The following is a 16,299-nucleotide window of genomic DNA, read 5'->3' on the forward strand; positions in this document are numbered from 1 at the left end:
TGAGAAGATGCTATACAAGCAAGAATGGTTTGGGAGTGTGCCTAAAATAAAGGTAAATTTAAACCATTGGTTTTAGTTGACCTTGTCATATTATATCATCTAATCAATAAAACTCACATTCATGAATGAATGCAAGCACTGTGCATTCATTATGAACTATAAATCTCTGTCCTTGATAATAGCTTGAGGTTTCTAGCGATCTACAAAAAAAATAAACAAATTTTTATACATTAAACAATATAGATGAGTAGCTTTATTTTATATTATGTACAAAGTTTCATTTTATTACATACATTTTATCATTAAATGAACAAAACTTGTTTCAGTGTTACAATGGTCTTCATAAGGATGAAGGATATAGGTATAAAGTAATATGATAAAATATATTTATAGAATTCGATCTATCTCATTTATTGTATATTAATATTGTACACAATCCACCGTTCCGTGAAAGGTCCGAAAAATATAGCCAAAAAAAGTTGAATCAAAATAGAATAAATCCGATCGATTTCACTAACAGTGTATCTAATAGTTTACAGAACGCCCACTCATTTTCTACAACCACTTAAAAAAGTTATCGTTTTTTATAGCACTCTAAGTCACCTTTCATAGTCTTTCTTGTTCTTAAAATGATGAGATATGCTTACTTAGAAAGCTGCTTGAAATATAATTCTAAATTTTACAGACACACTCAATTGTTCTCAACCGTAGCCGTTTCTTCCTCGTCATCAGATATACACTTTTTGGTTATTCTTTTTCTTCGACCACCTCTGCCACCACCTTCACTTTTTCGTCCTTTAATTTTAATTTTCATCTTTACACTAGAATCTAAATCAGAGCCATCCTCTTTGTCTCGCTCATCGTCAGAGGCAGTTGCAGCTGCCGCCGCTGCTTTCGCTTCTAGCCTTTGTCGTGTATTCGTGAATACTGACTGCAAGACTACAGAATTTTCGTATATCATGGATGCTTCTTCATTGTAGATTTGTGCGTTCTTGCAGAGATGCATGAAATCCTTCTCGAGATCGTCCAAATCCGCATACTTGCCATCTTCAATTTTTTGAATAATTTTGTTAATGGCTATTGGTCTTTTAATAATTTCGTAGTAATCCGGAAAATCGCGCCGAGAAGGTAATTCTATAAAGTGCTCGCTTAACGCTCGACCATCTGTGCTATCTGTATAATTAGCAACTACAGAAATCAACTTCTTCATGGTTCTCTTAAGTTTTGGGTCAATACCCGCACCTCGTCGTTTTTTAGGAGCAGAATCATCGTCTTCCTCTCCCTTCTTTCGTCTTTTTCTTCCTTTTTTGTTCTTTTTGTCATCTTCTTCCTCTTCTTCGAAATCACCGCCTTCTTCGCCGATTGCTTTGAGCCATTCCTTTTCTGTAAGGCTGTTAGTATAATCGACTTCTTTGCGCTGCCTAGAACCTCTACCCATAATTGTTTTTTCTTCGTCTTCTTCAAATGTCCAACTTTCTACTTCGTCTTCATCTTTAACTAACCACTCAGGAAGCTCAGCTTCCTCCAACAAACGAGACCTTCTTTCTGGTGCCAATTTAGCTTCTTCCCTTCTTCTTTCTATGTCCAACTTTTGGAAAGTTTCAAACTCGCCTTCTGACCTAGCGATCATTTGATTGACTGTTTCGTCATCCGGCACTTCGTTTTCTTCTTCGTCATCTGCGTCTTCTTGATGTAAAATTGTATGAAGGAATTGCTGCCGCTCGGATCCTGTCGACTTTTGATCAAACATACCGGCTTGAATTACCTTCTCGTCCATGTTCAATTTATATCTAGCAGCTGCTAAAATTCTCTCTTCCACCGAATTTACAGTCATTAATCTTAAAACCCTTACTTCATTCTTCTGTCCTATTCTATGAGCCCTGTCTTGAGCTTGCAAGTCTTGGTGAGGATTCCAGTCAGAATCAAAAATAATTACAGTATCTGCAGCTTGAAGATTCAAACCAAGACCACCAGCTCGAGTAGACAAAATAAAGAGGAAATAGTCTGAACTAGGATCGTTGAATCTTTTCAGTAGATCCCCTCTATCTTCGGCCTTTGTTGTTCCGTCTAGCCTTAGATACCTGAAGCCGCGCCAATTCAGATAATCCTCCATAATGGTCATAAGTTGTGTCATTTGACAGAACAACAATACCCTGTGACCCGTAGCCTTTAATTTTGGTAAAATGCGATCCAATAGTTCGAATTTGCCAGAAGCCCTATATAAATCAGGACCGCTTATAAGACCAACTCCTTGTATGCCTAAGTGTTCACTGTATTTCTCTTCGATAGCTTGGAACATAAATGGATGATTACAAAGTTTACGGAGTTGAACGATTGTGTTCATCAAGGCTTTCGCACCTCCCTTGCCTCGCTTTCCTTTCTCAGATCCATCTGTGAGCAGGACGCCTTTGCTCTGCATGTGCTTGTACAAAACTTTCTGCAAGCCAGACATATCACACTTAATAATATATTCTACTTTATCAGGTAGTTGTGACTCTACTTCTTTTTTCAAACGTCTTAACAAGAACGGCCGCAATACTTTATGCAGACGACGGATAATAAGAATGGTTTCTTCTTCATTTAATTCGACTTTCTCACCAGTAGTGGCGAACGGTGCATTAAACCATTGTTCAAAAGTGCTGCACGATTTGAAGATAGATGGTAGTAAGAAATTCAGCAGAGCCCACAATTCTGGTAATTTGTTTTGTAATGGCGTACCCGTGAGCAACAAACGATGAGGTGCAAGATAATGAGTGTTCAACACTTGAGTTAATTTACAATGGTGATTTTTCATTCTATGCCCTTCATCTATAATCATATACTTCCACTGTAACTTTGCTAAGACACTTTTATCTTTGATAATATATTCATAAGTAGTCAATAATACATTAAATTTCGTAGCACGCATCTGGGACTGAATGGCTCTCCTTCCAGCTGGGGACCCTTTGTAAGAAACAACAACGACACTGGGTGCCCATTTTTCGAATTCCAAAATCCAATTGGAAAGTGTAGACAAAGGGACAATAATCAGAAATGGTCCATTGACTTTTTTCTTTTCCATAAGGTATGTTACAAGAGCTATCGTTTGAATGGTTTTACCTAGACCCATCTCATCAGCCAGGATACCATTAAGATTGTTGTTAAATAACGAAACCATCCATTCCAGACCTTTAATTTGGTATTCCTTTAGTTTACCATTGACCATAATGGACGCTTGTTCTGTAACAACTTCATGAACAGTGTGAGCAATACTATAATAAGTTTGTTCTTCAGTTTTATATTCATCATCTTCCACTTTGGCTTTTTGTATGGTCTTTTTAACTCTATCTTCTTCAGCATCACCTTTCTTATCTGCATGCTTGTCTTCTTCTTCTTCATCATCTTCGTATTCGCTCTCTGATTCAATTGCTTCCCATCCTGGATGAGAGTCTAAGAAAGCATTCAATTGGCTCGACAACGGCGCTTCGTCACCAGTCAAAGTTCGACCAGTAGATATTTCAACAACACTAACGCGGACATCTTCAGCATTACCATCTCCATTTTCGCCGTCGTGATACCTTTTCTTCTTCTTACGCTTCTGTTCTTCAGCTTGCTTTTTCTTCTGTTCCATTTTATGCTGTTTGACCATTTCTGTAAGGTTACAAATATACTCATCTGTTTGAGAAAGCAGAAAGGCCAACCGTTTGTCTTTCTTCTGATCAATCAGTTTTCTGTAACCTTCTTCATCCTCTGCCATCAAACGTCGCATACGTTCTTTCTCTATCCTCTCTTGTTCCTTCTTCTGTTCCCTTTCGGCATTCGCGTGGTGATTCATAATAGCTTTATTGAGACGACCTAATTTAGCAACGTTATTACGATGGAATTCCTTGAAATCTTTACTATGCTGGAGTACTGAACTAATGAACTCTTGATGTTTCTGTCTTCTCTTTCTCTCAGCCTCTAATTTCTGTTGTTTCTCGAGCTTCTCTGTGGCTCTAGCTTCTCGCAGACCCTGCCTCTTTGTTCGTTTGTACGCTTTTACGTTTACCGCTGTTTCCAACGTCGTATCCTTTCGCGTGCAAGCCAGAATTTCTGTCCTAAGCTGCCTCTGGAAGTTGAGTACCCTCAACATTCCCAACTCGATTTGTGCTTGAATGCGCAAGTCTTCGGGCATGTTTGTAGGTAAATAATTCAGCTGCTCCATTCGGAGCGCTATTCTTGCTGCCACTCGATTTTCTCGCTCTTGCAATATCACTATGGGATCAAGTCCAGCAGGCTTGGCCATTATAGTAACCTTATTATTTTTAGACATCTGCTGAGATGCCTGCTGTTGTCCTTGTTGTGGACCTTGACTTGGCTTTATGGGACCTGGGAATCCAGGAACACTGCCATTGGGTGGTACACCTGCAGGCATTGGACCCAGGTTTGGATCCAGTGGCCTTTGGCCTTGCACAGCCAGTACCTGCATTTGTGACAAAGGTTGATTTCGCGCTAGTGCACGATATGCCATTATCTGAGCACGAAGCTGCTGAATTTGTTGAGGATTGAATGCATGCTTGTCGTTCATAACTCCATTTTGTCGCGCTTTTAGCGCAAGAAGCTGTAGATATCGCGGATCTTCTTGGAGCCCTTTCTCTTCCATGGTGTCGATGGCTTTTTGTAAAGCATTCAGATTCTCTTGCGTAGGTGCTGGACCACTTCCTATCACTGATCCAGGTGGTGGTGCACAGTTTTGCATAGGTGGCCCAACTTGTCCAGGAACTTGTGCCATTGGAGGTAGTCCAGTTGGCCCTCCTGGTGGATGAGGTTGATTGCCTGCTGAATAAAAATTAATTAAATATTTGTATTTGACAGAATAAAAAACAAATTAAAAGTAAGAATCAAAAATATTTCATCAAAATAATTATAAAATGAATTTTCTAGAACATTGTATGCGCAACTTATATAAGATAATATTCAGATGGATTTCTCAGACTATAAAAGCATAGGTTCAATAAGTAAACTCTGTGTTACGATTGAACTATAATTCTAAATTTGAAATTTTTCATATATACTTACGTTCAACCTGATAAAAATAAATGTACAAAAATAACCTACAAAATGTATCATATCATGAAATAAGTGTTTAATTTGGAAATATATTTTGAGAATGCATAAATCAGTATAAACATTTATCTACTCTGTATGTTTGGATTTGGTTCTATTTTGTTCAAGCAATAAACAAGAAAGTTTGCTCCAAAATACATTTTGGATCATGGCAACACTAAGTAATAGTAAAGAAAAAATCATACCCATATTTATATGAGGATGTCCAGGTACTGGTGAATGCGATGGTGCAATGTGTCCAGGCTGTCCTGGCCCCATGGGTCCACCGTGTGGGGGTGGTTGTGGTGCTTGCTGCACACTACTCACTGGCCCTGGAGGCCCACTCTGTCCTATGGCTCCCATAGCACCAGGCATCTGCTGTGGATGTGCAGGATAATGTTGCTGCACAGGCGGATGCGGAGGCATTGCTTGCTGATGAGGCAGCTGAGGTGGAAGCTGCGAATGAGGCGAGTGTTGTTGTGGCATCATTGCAGGAACAACTGGCTGTTGGGGAGGCACTGCTCCATGTGGCACCACCTCGTATCCTTGAGGACTGTGAGGATGGTGCTGTGCAGGCATACCCATGCCCGGCGGCATCTGCTGCTGGGGATGTGGGTAAGCCTGGGAAGGTTGCTGCTGCAGTGGTGGGACTCCGTAACCTTGTTGCGGAGGAGGTCCCTGCTGCTGCGGCGGCTGCTGCTGCTGTTCCGGATATCCCGGGGCGGGGCTGTGGGGGTGATGCGGCGGCTGGGGCGGCATACCCATGGGGCTGCCCTGGGCTTGGTTCGAGGGCGAGGGCACCTGCTGCGGCGGGCCCATTTGCGACGGCGGCGGCATAGGCGAGGGCTGAGGCGACGGACTCGCCATGTTATTATTTCCACTCGGCGCGCAGCTAAGACACGTCTGTATCAGGCAGCGGGCCTTATTGTTGGCGACATTCTATCGCGCCTCGGCGCCACGACGATAATAACTCGCTGTTCCAGGTCGTTGGTCGCGTGCGCGCACGTTTTTCGGCGCGTCGGTTGGCAGCGGCCACGAGAACTCTCAGACTGCAAGAACGCCACCGGCCACTTTCCTTCTTTCATTGGGTGTAGTGGCGTGCATTTCCAACAGAATCAATGTCAGACGCCATGTACATATACACTGATACAATACCGTGCGCCTCTTCCCGCCAGCTTTTTAGAGGAGCCTCGCGATCCACTCGACGAAACGACTTGCTCACGGACTTCCAAACTTTATCACGCGAATTTTCGCCGAATGTTTTTTCGGGCTCTGCCGCTGTGATATCGACTATTTACAAAGATAATTGCTCCAGTATCTGCGCTTTACATAACCTTAATTCTTGGGAGGAGGAGAGGTCATCTTGTGTATCTGGCAACATGGCGTCTGGACTATCTGGCTTCGGTTATCTCGTCATCTGACGGACAAAGTATCTTTTGTTCGCATTGCTTGTTTTGAAATTAAAAATAAATATTCGTCAAACGTTGATTAATGAAGAAAAAAATTCCCCTATCAAATTCGTTGTGAAACCCGTTGAAGTCTTATGAATTTCTCGTATTTTTTTTCTTTCAAACGGAAACGTTCTTTTAATTTTCGACCAATCAGGATGGCCATATCATATATACAGCGCGTAGGATGTGGCGTTTGCAAACGTTGAGTTTGCAGAAAGAAGAATTGATTACTTGATGTTGGAGCGATATTTGAAAAAAATGTATTTTTTTTAGTTCAAATAAATAAAGTATCGAAATAATAATAAATTTTACTTTATTTTTAAAATCTTAAAAACAAATATAATATATAAGTACATACATTATTAGGAGTATAAATCTATCTTATATTCTACATCATCATTTATATGCATACAGGAAGCGGATAATAAGGGCGTAAAAAAAACAACGAATAAATATATTTAGTACGATCTATCTCATTTACTGTATATAATTAATTATTATACACAATTACCATTTCTGTGAAAGTTCTTGATTACAGACAAAAATCAGAATAGGACGATAGAAGAAAAATTCAAGACTATTTTTCACTATAAGTGTACCTAAAATTAAAAAAATTTCTAAATTTCCTACAGCTGTTTAAAAAATTGATTTAGCTTTTTATCGACTTTCGGTGTCTTTAAAATCATGAAATATACTTATAAGAAAATTTATCGAAATATAATTTAAAACCTTACAGATTTCTAAAGCTTATATACACTCAATGATCATCAGCATCGTCGTCATCGTCTGAAATACACTTTTTGCTTATTCTCTTTCTTCGACCTCCTCTTCCACCACCCTCGCCTTTTCTTCCTTTCAATTTAATTTTCATCCTTACGTTAGATTCTGCGTCCGATCCATCATCGCCATCCTTATTGTCGTCGGAGCCCAGACCCTCGGCTTCGACCTTTTGTCGTGCATTTGTAAAAACAGATTGCAAAACAATAGAATTCTCGTGGATCAGTGACGCTTCCTCGTTGTATATTTGTGCGTTTTTGCAAAGCTGCATAAAGTCCTTCTCGAGTTCATCCAAGTCTGTGTATTTGCTCTCTTCTATTTTTTGTATCAGTTTATTGATAGCGAGAGGCTTCTTAATGATTTCGTAATAATCTGGGAATTCACGACGCGACGGTAATTCCATAAAGGGTTCACTTAACGCTCGGCCGTCGGTACTATCCGTATAATTAACGACTACAGAAATTATTTTCTTCATACTCCTCTTTAACTTGGGACTTATACCCGAGGCACCTCTCCTCTTCTTTACAACAGGCTCCTCATCCTCATCGCCCTTCTTTCTGCGTTTTCTCGTTTGTTTCTTTTTCTTGTCTTCTTCTTCCTCTTCTTCGAATTCAACTCCATCATCGCCAATAGCCCTTAATAATTCTTTCTCTGTGAGGCTATTGGTGTAATCGACTTCTTTGCGCTGCCTTGAACCTCGGCCTAAGAATTTTTCATCTTCTTCTTGTTCATAACAGCACTTTTCAACTTCATCGTCGTTTTTCACCAACCACTCAGGAAGTTCAGATTCCTCTAGCAAACGGCCTTTTCTGGCAGGCCCCATTTTCGCTTCTTCTCTTCTTCTTTCTAAGTCGAGTTTTTGGAAGGCCTCAAACTCTCCTTCGGATCTTGCAATCATCTGATTTACAGTCTCATCATCTGGAACTTCATTCTCCTCTTCATCGTCTGCATCATCTTGATGTAAAATACTTTGAAGGAATTGCTGCCGTTCAGATCCAGTGGATTTTTGATCAAACATACCAGCTTGAATGACCTTTTCATCCATGTTAAGTTTATACCTAGCAGCGGCTAAAATTCTCTCCTCTACGGAGTTCACAGTCATTAGTCTTAAAACCCTTACTTCATTCTTCTGTCCTATTCTATGAGCCCTGTCTTGAGCTTGCAAGTCTTGGTGAGGATTCCAGTCGGAATCAAAAATAATTACAGTATCCGCAGCCTGGAGATTCAAACCAAGACCACCAGCTCGTGTAGATAATATAAATAGGAAAAACTCTGATCCAGGATCGTTGAATTTCTTTAACAGATCTCCTCTATCTTCTGCTTTTGTTGTTCCATCTAATCTTAAATATAAGAAGCCACGCCATTGAAGATAATCCTCCATGATGGTCATGAGTTGCGTCATTTGACAGAACAACAATACCCTATGACCTGTAGCTTTTAATTTGGGTAAAATACGATCTAGCAGTTCAAACTTTCCAGAAGCTCGGTATAAAAGAGGACCAGTAATAACTCCAGATCCTTGTATACCCAAATATTCGCAGTATTTTTCTTCAATATGTTGGAACATGAATGGATGATTACAAAGTTTACGCAGTTGGACAATTGTGTTCATTAGGGCTTTTGCGCCACCTTTGCCGCGTTTTCCTTTTTCAGATCCATCAGTCAATAAAACACCTTTACTCTGCATATGCTTATAAAGAACTTTTTGTAAGCCCGACATATCACACTTAATAATATATTCTACTTTATCAGGTAGTTGTGACTCTACTTCTTTTTTCAAACGTCTTAACAAGAACGGCCGCAATACTTTATGCAGACGACGGATAATAAGAATCGTTTCTTCTTCATTCAATTCAACTTTTTCACCAGTCGTAGCAAAAGGTGCATTAAACCACTGTTCAAAGGTACTGCAAGATTTAAAAATAGATGGAAGTAAGAAATTTAACAGAGCCCACAGCTCTGGTAATTTGTTTTGTAATGGTGTACCCGTGAGCAACAAACGATGAGGTGCAAGATAATGAGTGTTTAACACTTGAGTTAATTTACAATGATGATTTTTCATTCTATGTCCTTCGTCTATAATCATATACTTCCACTGTAATTTCGCTAAGACACTTTTGTCTTTGATAATATATTCATAAGTAGTTAATAAAACGTTAAATTTAGTGGCGCGCATTTGAGACTGAATGGCTCTTCTTCCAGCTGGGGACCCTTTATAAGAAACAACAACGACGCTGGGTGCCCATTTTTCAAACTCTAATATCCAATTGGAAAGCGTCGATAGAGGAACAATAATGAGAAAAGGCCCGTTAACTTTCTTCTTTTCCATAAGATAGGTGACGAGAGCTATCGTCTGTATGGTCTTACCAAGACCCATCTCGTCAGCCAAAATACCGTTGAGGTTGTTGTTGAATAACGACACCATCCATTCCAAACCTTTGACTTGATACTCTTTCAATTGTCCATTGACCATAATAGATGCCTGTTCTGTGACACTCTCGTGAACTGTGTGAGCAATACTATAATAAGTTTGTTCTTCAGTTTTGTATTCATCGTCTTCAACTTTGGCTTTTTGTATCGTTTTCTTAGTTTTCACCTCTTCAGAATTGTTTTCTTTGTCATTCTTCTCATCATTTTCGTCGCCATCTTCGTCATCATCGTCCTCACTATCAGTCTCAACTGCTTCCCATCCTGGATGACCCTCCAGAAATGCATTTAGCTGGCTTAATAGAGGAGCCTCATCACCCGTCAGAGTACGACCGGTGGACGTCTCCATGACTTCGACTCGAACATCTTCGCCGTCGACCGCTTCACCATTTTCACCTTCTACTGAAAGTCTCTTTTTTTTCTTCTTCCTCTTTTGCTCCTCAGCCTGCTTCTTCTTTTGCTCTATCTTATGCTGCTTTACCATCTCCGTGAGATTGCCAATATATTCATCAGTCTGTGAAAGTAAGAAAGCCAAACGCTTGTCTTTCTTCTGATCAATAAGTTTTCTGTAACCCTCTTCATCCTCGGCCATCAAACGTCTCATTCGTTCTTTCTCTATCCTCTCTTGTTCTTTCTTCTGTTCCCGCTCGGCATTCGCGTGATAATTCATGATAGCCTTGTTAAGCCGCGAGAGCTTGGCTATATTGTTCCTGTGGAATTCCTTCAAATCCTTACCGTGCTGCAAAACCGACGTTATAAATTCTTGGTGTTTCTGCTTTCGTTTCCTCTCGGCCTCGAGCTTCTGTTGTTTCTCGAGCTTTTCCGTGGCTCGAGATTCCCTCAGACCCTGTCGCTTAGCGCGTTTATACGCTTTCATGTTTACTGTCGTCTCGAGCGTCGTGTCTCGGCGCGTGCTGGATAAAATTTCTGATCTAAGCTGTCGTTGGAAGTCCAGAACCCGCAGCATGCGTAACTCTATCTGTGCCTGAGTACGCAATTCTTCAGGTAGGTTGGGAGGTACGTAACCAAGCTGTTGCATGCGTAGCGTGATCCTTTGGTTCACGCGAGACTCGCGTTCGTGCAATATATGGAGCGGATCGACACCGCAAGGCCTGGCCACTGTTGTGACTCTGTTTGTTTTCGAGCCGGGTTGAGGTCCTTGCTGCTGAGGGTGCGGTTGTTGCTGTTGCTGTTGTTGCGGACCAGGTGGACCTAACCTTGGAGGACCTGGAAAACCGGGCATACCCATAGGTCCATGAGGAGGACCACCTGGTGGACCGCCAGGTCCCATGGGGCCGACCTGAGACGGATCGACGGGTCTTTGATTAATTCCTTGAACAGCCATTATCTGTTGAGGACTGAGAGGCTGACTTCGCGCCAAAGTGCGGTAAGCCATAATCTGAGCATGAAACTGCTGCATCTGCTGTGGAGTGAGAAGCTGGTTCTCGTTGTTGCCCTGTCGTGCTCTTAGCGCAAGAAGTTGTAAATATCGTGGATCTTCTTGTAGGCCCTTCTTTTCCATAGTGTTTATCACCTTTTGCAGAGCATTGAGATTTTCCTGTCCTTGACCAGGAACTGGAGCGGGTCCAGGACCAGATCCCGGTGGACCGTTTTGCGTATTGGGGCTAATGTGTCCAGGGCCTTGATTCATTGGAGGTGGACCTCCTGGAACCATTGGACCTCCAGGACCTGCACCCATCATGTGACCTCCTGGTACACCGGCTCCCATTGGACCTCCTGCACCCATTGGACCTCCGGGAATCCCGCCACCCATCGGGCCACCTGGACCACCAGCACCCATAGGACCTCCAGGACCAACAGGGCCCATTGGACCTCCAGCCCCCATTGGTCCTCCAGGACCACTAGAACCGCCAGGAACGCCTACTCCCATAGGCCCTCCAGGACCACCAGCACTCATGGGACCTCCAGGTCCACCAGGACCCATGTGACTTCCAGGTCCTCCAGCACCCATTGGACCACCAGGACCGCTAGTTGACATTGAACCTCCGGGTCCACCAGATCCCATTGGTCCGCCAGGTCCCATTGGACCTCCAGACCCACTAGATCCTATTGGTCCTCCTGGTCCACCAGATCCCATTGGACCTCCAGGACCACCAGTTCCCATTGGCCCTCCTGGACCACCGGCACCCATCGGACCTCCAGTACCACCAGTTCCCATTGGACCGCCAGGCCCACCAGTTCCCATTGGTCCTCCAGGACCACCAGCTCCGATTGGGCCGCCAGGTCCTCCTATGCCCATAGGGCCCCCTGGGCCAGCTCCTATAGGTCCACTTGGCCCTCCACTGCTCATTGATCCTCCAGGTCCTGCAGCACCCATTGAACCTCCAGGACCGCCAGTACCCATAGAGCCTCCAGGTCCACCAGTGCTCATAGGTCCTCCAGGGCCATTACCAGGATTCATGGGACCACCAGGACCTGGTGCACTCATCGGACCTCCTGGGCCTCCAGCACCCATAGGGCCGCCAGGGCCTCCAGCGCCCATTAAACTTCCTTGTCCAGGTCCTCCTGCTCCTCCTGCTCCCATTGGTCCTCCTGGTCCTCCTGCTCCCATTGGACCTCCTGGTCCTCCTGGACCCATAGAACTTCCAGGACCTCCAGGCCCTCCAGGAGCTGCAGCACTTATAGAACTTCCAGGCCCACTTGGACCACCTGGGCCACCAGGGCCACTCAGACCCATAGGACTATTCGAACTGCTAGCACTCATAGGTGCACCAGGACCAGTCGATCCGGCTGGACCACCAGGTCCACTTGGTCCACCAGGACTTGGAGATTGTTGTTGCTGTTGTTGATTACCTAAAAAATCATATTATATGCATTAATTTTATTGCATCTCAAAGATTTGTAAACTAGTTTTTAGTTTTATTAGAATACATGTTAAGAACATGTTACATGGTGTTTAGTATTAAAATCTCGTACTTTTAGTCAATGTATGTACTGTGTGTGTGTGTGTGTGTGTGTGTGTGTGTGTATAGGTGCAATAGTATCCTTAACTCTTTTTTTTATGAAATAGAACTGAGTTGAGAATTTTAAAAAACTTAATAAATACCTAAATTCTTGAATTTGAAATTATTAATTACTTATTATTTATTCATGTATTTATTGTTTCTCCATGTGTAGATCACAATCCTTTAACTTTTTTGCTTATTAGCCTTTTCACTCGATTTTACAAGTTAAATTTTTTATTCTACTATAATTATCATATTTTTAAGTACTATTACTTTTCAAACTTATATATTTAAAACTAAACTATATAGTCTATTAAAATATATTACTATTGTTTCAAAACTTTATAAAAAGATTAATCCCGTGTAGTTAAACAAAATAAAACAAAAATAAAAAAATTCACAATAGTCTACTGTGATAATACCATTACTTTATATCGTTTCAAATTTTAAGTCATTTGGATGCTTATTTATTTTGTAAAAAATTAAAAACTAGAAAATACTTCAGTAAAATGAAACTTTGGGGAAAAGGTAGAGTTCTTCATCCTCTGTAACCGAACTATTTTTTTTATCTTGAGTAATATAAAGTTGAAAACTATTACCCATACTTGGCCGCATTTCTGGTGGATGCGGTTGTCCAGGACCAGGGGAGTGTGATGGAGCATTATGGCCAGGTTGACCGTGCATTGGTCCCATTGGGCCACCTTGGGGAGGTGAAGGCTGTTGTTGTCCTTGTGTTGGTCCAGGCGGCCCGCCTTGTCCCATATTGCCTGCATTAGCTCCGGCTTGCGGAGGATGAGGTTGATAATACTGCGGGACAGGCATTTGAGATTGATGCGGAAGCTGTGGATGAGGTCCATGAGGACCCTGGTGTGGGCCTTGATGCGGGCCTTGATGAGGGCCTTGATGTGGTCCTTGATGTGGGCCTTGATGTGGACCCTGATGTGGACCCTGATGTGGACCCTGATGTGGTCCCTGATGTGGACCTTGATGAGGTCCTTGGTGTGCACCTGGATGAGGTCCTTGGTGTGCACCTGGATGAGGACCTTGATGCGGGCCTTGATGCGGGCCTGGATGTGGGCCTGGATGTGGACCTGGATGTTGGCCAGGATGTGGACCTTGATGCGGGCCTTGGTGAGGGCCTGGGTGTGAACCTGGGTGCGGCGGCTGATGAGAGGATTGATGATGAGGAGATTGTGAGTGAGGAGGTTGTGGATGAGGACCTTGTTGCATATGTGGACCCTGTGGATGAGGAGATTGAGAATGAGGTCCTTGAGAGTGAGGGGATTGAGAATGAGGTCCCCCTGGATGTGGAGACTGGGGATGATTACCTTGCGGATGTGATGATTGTGAGTGGGGACCTTGTTGGTGTGGAGATTGTGAGTGGGGGCCTTGAGGATGGGGAGATTGACCATGTGGCCCTTGCGGGTGTGGTGACTGCGAATGTGGACCTTGAGAATGGGGTGGTTGCCCATGAGGACCTTGTGGGTGTGGTGATTGAGAATGAGGGCTTTGTTGGTGTGGAGATTGAGGATGAGGTCCTTGTAAATGTGGCGGTTGAGAGTGAGGACTCTGCAAATGTGGTGATTGTGAATGAGGGCCTTGTTGATGCGGCGATTGTGGATGAGGACCCTGAGAGTGAGGCGATTGCGAATGGGATCCTTGTGGATGAGGCGACTGCGAATGCGGGGGTTGCTGGTGAGACGACTGTGGATGAGGAGGAACTTGGTGTGATGGGTGCTGGTAATTTCCTTGTGGCTGAGGCACTCCTTGCATTTGAGAAGACTGAACATTTTCATAGCCTGGTGAAGGACTATGAGGATGATGCTGCGGTGGCATGCCCATATTCGGTGGCATTTGTTGAGGATGAGGATAATTCTGTGGAGGCCCTTGATGTTGTGGTGGTGGAGGGCCACCATATCCTTGCTGTGGTGGTTGCCCTGTGGAAGAATTCAAGATTAGTTATACTGCATTATTGTGCAACAAAATCAGCATATAAAAACAAACTGTTTGAAAACATTCAATGAAGTCATAAATTATTGATAATTTTGATCAATAAATATTAAAAGTATATCATAAATTGTAGTGGAGTTGAGCAACTCTTGCAGGGAAAAAAGCATAGAATGCGAGAACCCCTGATATTTGTTGATGTTTTGACAGCTTTCTTTGTGACGACAAGAGTGCCTTTCACTTTGTTACAAAAAATACAAGAACCTACTGCTAAAATTGCTCAATACATTGAAGTTAGTTTGACCGAGAATAATATGTATATTTACCAGGATGTTGTGGTGGAAACATGGGCGGTGGAGTCTGCTGAGATTGCTGAGACATGGGCTGCGGTGGGCCCTCCTGGTAGCCGGGAGCTGGACTATGGGGATGATTGGAGGGCGAGGGCGCCTGTTGCGGCGGGCCCATTTGATTCGGAGCCTGCGGAGGCGGCATTGGCGATGGCTGTGGCGACGAGCTCGTCATGCTATATGGCGCTCGGGCTCCAGTTTTTTTTCGTGCCTTCCCCTCGCTCAAATCGACATTTCTGCAAGGAGGCGCACCTTTGTACGATCGTTCACGGGGCGAGAGCTGCGCTTTACTTACTTTGCGGCTCATTAACGCGACAATAGCAGCATCCACTTAGATTAAAGGTAGCACGATGACGGGACGTCACCGGCCACAGTCCTCCATTTAAAGGGAGTAGCGTGCATTATTTTCGACGCAGCACAAACAGCAGCGAGCCCGCGGCGGCTCTCGCCATAGATTATTGTCTGCTAGCACGCTCGAGTCTCACGCCAACTTCGCGGACACATCAAAATGCTGCTTATTTTCGCCAACTTATCCCCGTTCTGCTCGTTTATTGAGTATTTACAAAGATGATTGTTCCAGTATCTACATTTTACATAACCTTAATTCACTGGCGAAGCTTATCTTCACTGATCTCACTGTATATATATCTCTCTCTTTCGCACACACTCGCCGCGAGTATAGACTCAGCAGCAGCGACGACGACGACGGGCGCCACGGTTATCTGGAGCTGCTTTCATCTGGACAAGCTGTACGCGCCGCTGATGCGAGTATCTTGCTGCGCCGCCGCCGTTTATGCTCGCTCGCTCACTCGCTCTCCTGGCTTTTTAATTTGCAACGCGACACGTTGACTCCGAACTGTCCGCCGCCGCGTCGTACTACTTATATGCTATGCTCGCCGCCACCGCTTGTCTCTCGTTGCTCGTTGCTGCTGCTGCTCTGTAGAACGAGAGAGACAGAGACAGAGACAGAGAGAGAGAGAGAGAGAGAGAGAGAGAGAGAGAGAGAGAGAGAGAGAGAGAAAGAGAGCTGCTGCACTGCACTTCCTCGGCGTATCCGCTGCACTATTTTTTCAACCGCCGAGAGATCTTCGACGTTCTTCGCGAACTGGCCCCGTATATATCAGCGCACAGCCAAGTCTTCTACGTAGAGATCAGCGATTATTTCTTTTTTTTCCGCGGAATTCCAATGTCGATTTTGAACGCTACCCAAATCGGAGTTACCCCTCTCCCTCGCGCGCGGCGCCTGCTCCGTGCCGGACAGATTCGAGTCTCGCACTGCGCATCGAAGCCGCCGCCATCCACTGCCGCCGCGACCGCCAC

General features: G+C 43.7%; 2 protein-coding genes across 4 annotated transcripts; both read right to left on the bottom strand.

The window, feature by feature from the left end:
• Positions 1-384: 384 nt before the first annotated feature.
• LOC100123524 (ATP-dependent helicase brm) lies at positions 385-6,815 on the bottom strand. 2 transcript variants are annotated; one of them, XM_001607119.6, is made up of 2 exons: positions 5,271-6,815; positions 385-4,794 (listed from the first exon to the last, which is right to left on the bottom strand). In XM_001607119.6, the coding sequence occupies exons 1-2, from the start codon at positions 5,929-5,931 to the stop codon at positions 692-694; spliced, it is 4,764 nt and encodes a 1,587-aa protein (XP_001607169.1). In that variant the 5' UTR covers positions 5,932-6,815; the 3' UTR covers positions 385-691. The 2 variants fall into 2 exon arrangements, with proteins under 2 accessions (XP_001607169.1, XP_008212671.1); XM_008214449.4 differs by having other exon boundaries at positions 385-4,797.
• A 153-nt stretch (positions 6,816-6,968) lies between these two features.
• LOC100123518 (ATP-dependent helicase brm) lies at positions 6,969-16,277 on the bottom strand. Of its 2 annotated transcripts, XM_031922698.2 has the most exons (4): positions 15,275-16,277; positions 14,959-15,215; positions 13,285-14,622; positions 6,969-12,533 (listed from the first exon to the last, which is right to left on the bottom strand). In XM_031922698.2, the coding sequence occupies exons 2-4, from the start codon at positions 15,152-15,154 to the stop codon at positions 7,273-7,275; spliced, it is 6,795 nt and encodes a 2,264-aa protein (XP_031778558.1). In that variant the 5' UTR covers positions 15,155-15,215; positions 15,275-16,277; the 3' UTR covers positions 6,969-7,272. The 2 variants fall into 2 exon arrangements, with proteins under 2 accessions (XP_031778558.1, XP_008212661.1); XM_008214439.4 differs by having other exon boundaries at positions 14,959-16,277.
• Positions 16,278-16,299: the final 22 nt, after the last annotated feature.

The sequence above is a fragment of the Nasonia vitripennis genome, chromosome 2 (genome assembly GCF_009193385.2).
Source record: "Nasonia vitripennis strain AsymCx chromosome 2, Nvit_psr_1.1, whole genome shotgun sequence".
NCBI lineage: Eukaryota > Metazoa > Arthropoda > Insecta > Hymenoptera > Pteromalidae > Nasonia > Nasonia vitripennis.

Excerpts from the sequence above, each read along its gene's own strand:
- LOC100123524 (XM_008214449.4), bottom strand. The coding sequence starts at position 5,931 with ATGGCGAGTCCGTCGCCTCAGCCCTCGCCTATGCCGCCGCCGTCGCAA. Across the intron at positions 4,798-5,270 it reads ACATCCTCATATAAATATGG|CAGGCAATCAACCTCATCCA; the intron begins GTATGATTTTTT and ends ATTTTTATTCAG.
- LOC100123518 (XM_008214439.4), bottom strand. The coding sequence starts at position 15,286 with ATGAGCCGCAAAGTAAGTAAAGCGCAGCTCTCGCCCCGTGAACGATCG. Across the intron at positions 14,623-14,958 it reads GTTTCCACCACAACATCCTG|GGCAACCACCACAGCAAGGA; the intron begins GTAAATATACAT and ends ATTCTTCCACAG. Across the intron at positions 12,534-13,284 it reads AGAAATGCGGCCAAGTATGG|GTAATCAACAACAGCAACAA; the intron begins GTAATAGTTTTC and ends ATGATTTTTTAG.